Below are 9,385 nucleotides of genomic sequence, written 5' to 3'. Positions count from 1 at the left end.
CTCGTCACGAACGGTACGGACGGATTGTCTGATTGAATCAATCAAGCGTCGTTTGTTTTCTATACAACTGCCAACGTTATTTGTTTTGTTGTTTTTGTATGTCTGTCTGAGGGCATTGCATTTTTCCGGAAAAAAGCGCCGGCAAAGCTTGTGTGTGATCCAAGCTTTCGAATCCGTGTAACATTACACATAACATATGATTTAGATGTTTTCCCGCTACGAAATTTGCAAACTCATCACAATGTCATGGAAATATTTCTAGAAACAAAAAGGAAAACACCAAACAAAAATTTATTGAAAGTGAAACAAAATACAACAGCACCATGCAAAAAATATATTTAATTTAATTAAACAAAAAATAAAATAATTATACACATATTGTATAATTTGCTAAAACAACCGAATACCTCCTACAGTGATAGTGTTAAATGAAAAAAAAAGAATTAAAATATTTATTATAAATATATAAATTAATAAAAAGAGGAATATAAAAAAACAAACAAAAGTGCAAAGAATTGAAAAAAACAAAAAATTTTTTTTCACATTCACAAATTTCGTTTTATAAAAAGTGAAAATAGAAATAATTTGAAATAACGACCAAATAAAAATAAGTGTTAAAAAGATTTTGAAAATTAAAAAAGAAATACAAACGAAGAGTTTAATTTTGATCCCCCTAAAATGAGTTCCTTCATAATGGGTTATCATCCACATGCACCGCATCATGTCCAGAGTTCCATGGGCATGAATAATGGATTAGATCCGAAATTCCCTCCAGTTGCTGATGATTATCACCAATACAATAGCCATTATTCGATGACGGCCTCAACGGGTCATATGGTACCGGGTAATGGTGGTGCGGTTTGTATGCCACCAACACATCCTCATGCAACACACCCGGCGGATATGGTCAGTGATTATATGGCTGCGGCGGCACATCATCATGCGGCCAGTACCCATCCACATCATCCGCCACCACCACATTCCCATGCCCACACCAACAATGGCCTAACGAGTCATCATCAAAATTCTGCCTATTCAAATTATGCCTCAACAGCAGCGACAACACATCATCCTCACCCGCATCATGGACATCATCAAAATCTCGGGTATTATGGTCATCATGCAGCAGCGGCGGCGGCTGCTGCCGTTGGAGTCCATCATACACCGGACTATATGACATCCGCTGGTGGTTTACACTCCGATCCATCGGTTACATCACTAGGATCTTCAAATCTATATGCCCCCGCAATTACATCTCCCAGTGGTGGAGCGGGAGGAAATGGTACAACGGCAATTACCTCAAGTGGTTATTACAATAGTTATTATGGTACAAATGGTAGTGTGGGTAGTACTCATTCTCAGGGTCACTCGCCACATTCACAGATGATGGATATGCCGCTGCAATGTTCGTCAACGGAGCCGCCAAGTAATACGGCACTGGGATTACAAGAGTTGGGTAAGGAAATCAACTATTAAATGCGGAAGGAATCGTTCTATGTATACTTCTAAGTTGTTATTTAAATGAATTTGGGAAGGTTGGACTTTTCACTTTCAAGATCAAAAGCTCAACTGGTATCTTCACATTTAGAACTTTGGAAAATGATATATTTTCCAAGTTGTCCCCTTTATAACCTTTAAGGTTCAAGAAAATAAGGACTGAAAATACTCACAAGTATTCGATATAGAATACGTATTTACGAAAATATTCCTCATTCGATTGGACAAGATGTCAGTCATCCCAAAAATAATATACAATAGCCCCAAATAAAGATTTAAAGCTCGCGATTTCAAATTTATCATCAAAAAAAAAAAAAAAAAAATCATAACGCCATAACTAAAAAACTTAAACTATAGCGAATTTGTCCCTCTGCCTTTCATAAGGAGCTCGATTTAGTTCCTAGTGTTATTTATTTAATATCGACCAATTTCACATATCTATTAACAATCGTTATAAGCTATGAGGGACATACAATTAATTTTAGTTTCCGAATTGGTCCAAATATCGAAAATATTAATATTTAAATATCAAGCATTCACAAATATATTTGTGATCGACCCAATTTGCCACGCTCTGAAAAATTATCTTTAAAGCCGAAGCTATATTAACTGTTCATCAAAAACCCTAATCGATCTTACTAATATTCATAGCCATTCAATATTGCCACCACTCATCGATCATAAAACTTATTGTCAATTTTTTACGATTGGCAATTTTGTGCAAATGATAATCAATATCGTTAGGTCAATCACTTCCAATCAATCACTCAGTTAAGTATATTAATATTTTTTTAAACATTTTATTCTTACATACATCTCATAAGCTGCATTAAATAATATAACAATAAATTTGAATATAAATTGAAGGAAATTAATAAACTTAGCGACAGGTGTTATGTTCAAATTATAATGCCAATTCATAGATGATCGTAAACGTTAAATTCCTCGATTAATTCAATTTTCGAGATGCCAGTGTGTTTAGGATAGGGACAGTAGTTAACTATTAAGACCCGCAACTTTAGGGACAGTAGTTAACTATTAAGACCCGCAACTGGAGTTTTTTTTTTAAAATATGTTTAAGTAAAAATTTCGATTTTACCCATGCATATTTGAACAAAGAGGAATAAAACCTTATTTTCATTTACGGTACTGAAGTCTAACATCGAGCAGTACCCGTTTATGTATCAACATTTTATGAATGACATGGGATATACTAAAGTTTGAACCACGAGACATTTAAAAGTATTAACCACTTACTCCAGCTCATTTTGAGAATAAAATTTCTTCGAGCTATACTTCGTATCTTTATCACTCTGTGGTGTTTTCTAGAGTTCTTTAATCTAATTATTTAATTATTTTATCTAATTAATTTTTATCTTAGCTTTTATTAATTCTTTAATTATTTTCATCTACCTAGAACACATTCTCTTCCAATTCCAATTTACAGAATTAATACATTTAAATACCAGAACAATTTTCCAACAGGATATTATTGGTTGTCAAAACGTTAATGCTCTTTTTTTGTTCGGATCAATATGGATATATGTGGTGAAGATAACAGAAGGGGTGTATCGGTATTTTCAATCTTCGAACATAATTTAAGTTTGGTAGTGCAAAGTTTGAGTCAAGTCGCCACAGTCAGCGGGACGGACAGATGGAAAATTCTATCTCGATTTTAAATTGTCTGAAACAAATTTGGTCCAAAGAAACTTTTCAGACTTAATTTTTATACCCTCCATAATAAGTCGAAGCCTATATTAAATTTGTCATTACGTTTGCAACACCTCGACATGTTTACCGGAGACTCCATAATATGCTATTCTATAAAATTCTATGTAAACGTTTCGATCGATTTAACCATGTCCGCCTTTGGAACTCGAAATAGAGCTTTGAGTTTGGACGTATGCATCGCTAATCCTAGTAGGATGTTTACTTGGTATTTAGATAATTTTGGACACCGATTTCAATCGAATTGGCATAATGGATTCTCATTGGGTAGCAAATCTTCCTTCCAAAAATTGTCAATACCCTAATATTACCCCAAATTTTTGGTATTTCGGATTTGGCTTCACACCCAAGTGTCTGTTGTTTGATATTTTGTTTTCTCCAGGGTATAACAATTTCGGCCGCACGATCGATCTTAACGACATTATTAATTGTATAACGCAAGAAAGTGTATACTCCTACGGGTATCCTTACCCTAAATTTTTCAAGTTTCGAAAGGGTTGGTTCGTCTTCGATTTTTGTGCCATAGTTTATTAATCACAACAAAACAACTAAGAAGACAGTAGACGATGATTAATATTGATTTTCTTAAAAAAGATCTGTGTCTGGATTTATAAAAAAAAATTTTGCACAATAATAATGCTCCTGCTCACACAACATAGTAATTTTTTTCTAATGACAGAAGAACGGACACTCAAATATAATCGATGAAAATAAAACCATTTGTTGGGTGACACATGGATCGAAGATCAATATTTCACAGTGTTACAAACTTCTGCGCCAATAACAACTTACTTAAGCGATACAGGTGTATAATGTTAAGCATACTCAATAAATCCACGGATCATATCGGAAATCCATCATTATCCCTATTGCCAAATTTCAGTCTGTTTTAATCATTAAATTTGCTCTTCAGCACCTAATGGCAAGTGTTATGAGTCATTATTAGCATTCTGCATTATTTTTTCAATTTATAAAAAATTTTACTTCCAAATTGTGTCTAGATTTTGAGGGATTGCCATTTGGTATCGTTCTGATTCCGACTATTTTTAAAATTAACTCTTTCAATATTTTTGTTACTTGTTCAGTAATTACGATAGTATTTCAAAATATTTATAAATTTTACACTATAATTTAATTAACGTGTTTTCTATTTATTTAAGGTTTAAAATTGGAAAAACGCATCGAAGAAGCTGTACCTGCTGGACAACAATTACAAGAACTCGGTATGCGTTTACGCTGTGATGATGATGGTTCGGAAAATGTAAGGCAATCTTCTTTACAATTCTTTAATAATTAAATAAAAATAAATTTGTTGCAAATTATAAATTTCAGGATGATATGCTGGAAGAGGATCGCTTAATGTTGGATCGTTCACCCGATGAACTTTGTTCGCCGGGTTTAGATGATGACTTGGGTGATGATTGTAGCGATGATGATATGATGTTGGGCGAAACAACAGATGGCGAACGGATAATCTATCCATGGATGAAGAAAATTCATGTGGCCGGTGTTGGTAAGTACCTAAATTTAATGCAAAATTTAAAAATAACCAAAAAAGAAAAAAAAACATAAATTCTTAAAATACTAAAAATCCGAATAATTAATGGTGTGAAAAATAAGTGACAAAAATATATGTGCTATGTAAAAGCAAAACATATATCCAAAAAGTGGAGGAGTATTCGTTGTACACATGTCAAATAAATCATTAATCATAGGATTCCTGAAATGTTAGAAAACAAACATGTGTTAAAAATATATATTTTGGTTTTTTATGTTATATTTATTATGACTACCAAATCGAATTATTACAAAAAATAAGAATGAACGAAAGTGGATTTAAAAGAATATTGACATAAATGTCTCTATTAATGAAAACACCACTCAATCAGTACAAACATAACAAAAAAACACAAAAACAAACACCGGCTTAATGCCAACAACAAAACTGTCAATGAAAAATTGTCAAAGTAATTATGACAATTCTTATCACCTCTCATCGTTCGAATTAGTTCCCCAAGGTATTCAAAAGAAATTGTACACCCTCTGCATTTCGTTGCCTATTTCCTTTTGCCGCCTACTTATTTTCTTTTATTTTGTTCTTTGTTTTACCTAAAGCTAAATTTGTTGCTGTGTTAATTGGCGGTAGCAATCACAGCCTAACAAAGCGTGTAATATCGACATACATATTTTACATATTTCCTATCCAACCCTACCCAATATTTAAAGAAACGACAGACACTAGCAACCAAAACAGAAATAAAAAACATGAAATGAAATGACAGTTGACAACTGGGACCACACGCCAATCGTTGTACATTAGCATGCGGCCTTTATTTCCCCCAAACCTTAATATCAGATAAGAATCTCTTTTCAAGTTGATTTACCGGTACCTAATCTGTTTGACAGTCTATGATTGAGAAATTACACTGGGAAAAAATTTGGATATTTTATAAATCTATAAAAAAATGAAGCAAAATTAGGAAGTTCAAAAACGGTTACGGGAACGCGTTATTGTTATAAAAATAAGGAGTTAAAATGGGCGGCTAACCCTAAGATTTTTTTATTTCAAATGGGATATATCGGTCTACGTTTTGGTATAACTGCCATATATCATCTGAAAAAAATGGAATTAGCTTTTCCAGGTTCGTTATTGGTCCAGGTCATTGACATAACCCCATATCCAGAAAATTTTCATTATTGGTCCGAGGTCATTGACAAAAAAAAATATTAAATAAAAAAATTATCTTTGAGTAGCGACCTTCTCCAAAAAAACGGCTTTTTTGCATTTCGGCATATTGGTGGGTAAAAAATGTTGCAAAAAATTGTCAATATGGGTACGTAATTTGGCATAGTCTTTATATAAAGTTCCGATTTTAGGTATTTTAATGTTTGGGTTAAATTTGGCATTCTGGGTGAAAAACACCTTCGCACCAAATTGTCAATTGTCCAAGATTTTACATAGCATATACAAGAAGACCATTTATGGAACTTTTTAGGGATTTAGCCTCATTTCGCCATCGATAGGGCTGTAATTTTGCATTCCGGTTTCTTGGTGTTGTCTTATCAGAAAATTGTCTATATCCGATCCTATTTTAGGTATTTTGATGAGCAAAATTAAATGTTGGGCAAAATTAAATTGAGAGCAATTAAATTGAGAGCAAACGACTGACGTAAAGAGAAAGAAAGAGACAATTTATTTACCCATCGACCCTCAGTTACGGTAGCGTATATGGGTAAACATGCGTGTCCTAGGTGCATTCTCCAACTGAAGTGGTTTTAATTCGTGGAGGGTGAAAAACCCTCCACAGTGAATGGTCAATTGTCTCCGATTTTACATATCCAATATAAGATGGTTCCGCCCATTTACGGTACTTCTGAGGTTTTTTGCCTCATTTCGCCACCGATAGATATGTAATTTGGCATTCACAGAAAATTGTTTATATAAGTCCACTTTTGAGTAGCCTAAGTATATCTAATTTGGCATATCGTCTTCTCAGGATTTAAAAAAAAATCTCACATCAGCCAAGTAACGAAGACATAGCATCCATTTAAAGATGCGAAACAAATTGGGATATTTTGAATGTCAAAACGTCGTTAAGTTCGGCCGGGACTAACTTTTAATACCCTCAACAACGCGGCGTACATTCAAAAAGAAACCCTAAATGAATCGTTTATTTTAAAAGTGCCTTAAGTCCATTTTATGTTCTGATACAAATCTTGAATCTTAAAAAAGCGGGGTGCCCCTATATAGGGAGTAGTCCGAAACTTATGCCAATATTGATGATTTTTGAAAGGTAGATTTTGATTGTTTGATAATTTTAGGAAGAGATGAGTACCCAAAATACTAAATTAAAGCCAATTTAAATAAAAACCTACAAAATTCGCATTTTGGGAGGTTCTTTTTATATGCGAGCTACCCTAAAAAGTGTACAGATATTGAACATATTATATGCCTCTGTAATGTAGTTTTTAATTATTTACAGTTTTTTATATTTGTTCCTTTAAATGTTTTAATCTTCCAATCAGTTTTTTTTTCTGTGTATGCAAAACATTTCAATGTTTTGAATTATAAAAGACATTCCAAAACCCCTCGCTCAAAACAAAAGAAGAGAATATCAGCAATCATTATCAGACAAGTGATGCGTTAATCAAGTTCCAGATGCACCACCAACATCAGCTAGCACCAACAAATATTCCTCGGATGTGACTGTCTGAATGAGTTATTGAGTGACTGACTGAGTGACCGGTTGCTCGCCTGAAGTTCTTGTTGTTGTTTTTTCTTAAGTGAGGTGAGGTGTGTGTGCGCCTTATGCCTAATGATAAATGTCACAACATTAACATCGTATGACATGGCTCATCCGTCACTCGGTCGGTGTCATCAATGTGAAATTTAGATTTTCTTGTTCATCATCTTTCTGGGTTGAAAAACAGAAACCCCCAAACAAACAGAAGGTAGATTGGTGGTCCAAGAGACAAACACTTGTCATTTGAAGATGTTGTTACAATATTTCTTTAGGATTTTTTTGATGGGGAGATGTTATGACTTTGTCTAGTTGTTATTTAAAAAATATTTAATCACATGCAAAAAATAAGAAGAAGAAGAAAAAACAATTTAACATTGACAACATTTCATTTTAATATTGTCATTAGTTATTTAATAACTTTGATGTGCTATAGGAATCAGGTAGGGTAAAACAGTTGGGCGCCACATAATATTAAACGATTTTAGTAGCAATTGCTACCAGACAACAAAGTATAATGTTTCAAAACACAAGATCATGAACAAAAAATAAAAAATATATAAATTATACTAAAGAAAAATTAGAAATATTACATAAGTATGTTTTCGGAGAAAAAGGGTATACTATGTTTAAACAAAAAATGTTATGTATTCTTGTAGTTTCCAGAAATAATAAAACATTTGAAGTCACATTTACACTTTTGAAATATGTAGGGGTTATCATTATTTTTTTATTTTGCCAATTTGTTTCCAATTTTTTCTCCATATAAAGTCCAAAGGCTTATAATATACATGGCATATTTTTATATGTTTTATGCAAACAGAAGTCACATTATTGATTATATTTAAAAGTATTTGTTGATATAATCCATTATAATCTGTGGCCCCCTTTAACATACAAGGTTTGCCCTAACTGACCTACACATTTAAGTTAATGAACTAAAACAGCATGACACTTGTTTTCTCAGACATTGCACACCGAGTGTGTGTGTCTGTCTATTACTTCGAAGAAGATGGGGTAAAAGAAAACACACAACAACAACTAAAACATTGATATGTTGGTTTGATATATTGACCCCAGCAATTTGTAGTAAAGAAATTAGCTACACAATTTTACAATATGCCCACTGGGAATAAACAAATCATAGCAGAAGCAGTTCAACACACACGTTAACCAGCAGTTTTACAAAAAAATTTTTTTCGGGATTTGGATTATTTTCGATTTTTTAATATTTCCATAACAAAATTCCCATAATATACATTTGTATTGAACAAGAAATCAATCGAAATTAACATAAATCTATAACATATTTGATAGACATCATGGCAACTGTAGTACAACTCCCCTACAGCATACGGGGCATACCCTATGAAGAAGCTAATATTTGTTTTGAAAAAATTCAGATTGGAAATTTTCTGTTCTTTCACACACGTTACATATGACACTTTGTATCCTCCACTCTAGAAACCCAAAAACTCATTTAAAAACAATTAATCATAAAATATGTTTATGTTCCACAAGGAACCTCCATGTAACGTGTCATTAGACATTTACATTAACTAAGTTAGTCCATTTTACTGTTGGTTGTTCGGTCGGTTGCTTTGGTTAGTTAAATGGTTTCTCACATATGCACGATGACCCTTTTGCTGGCCAAACCAGAAATTAGGCCAAGAAATGTAAGCGTACATAACACCTTCCCATAGCGTGTTTTACAAATTAGGTATTACATCTGTGGAGAAAGGTGTAGATGACTTTTAAGGGAAATACAACAAAATAAAATATACAAATAAAAAATATAATAATAAATATATATATTATATATTTATTATTAGTTTTCTTTTTAAAAAAATTTTCTTTTCATAGAAAATCAAAAGCGAAACATTTTCCCTGTGACTATACTCCGTGAGTTTGTCCACTGA

The 9,385-nt window shown here is 32.9% G+C and overlaps 1 protein-coding gene across 1 annotated transcript in view; it reads left to right on the top strand.

Moving 5' to 3' along the window:
- Positions 1-678: 678 nt before the first annotated feature.
- The window catches only part of LOC133332905 (homeotic protein deformed), a 169,570-nt gene continuing 160,863 nt past the window's right edge, over positions 679-9,385 (top strand). Inside the window, exons 1-3 of the mRNA XM_061541275.1 lie at positions 679-1,456; positions 4,386-4,486; positions 4,558-4,738. Coding sequence (XP_061397259.1) covers positions 679-1,456; positions 4,386-4,486; positions 4,558-4,738 — 1,060 coding nt within the window. The remainder of the gene's footprint in view (positions 1,457-4,385; positions 4,487-4,557; positions 4,739-9,385) is intronic.

This window comes from Musca vetustissima, unplaced genomic scaffold, assembly GCF_032173495.1.
Source record: "Musca vetustissima isolate MV318-11 ecotype Yass unplaced genomic scaffold, APGP_CSIRO_Mvet_v1 utg1079, whole genome shotgun sequence".
In the NCBI taxonomy this organism is placed as follows: domain Eukaryota; kingdom Metazoa; phylum Arthropoda; class Insecta; order Diptera; family Muscidae; genus Musca; species Musca vetustissima.
This window is presented reverse-complemented; position numbering and strand designations above follow the sequence as displayed.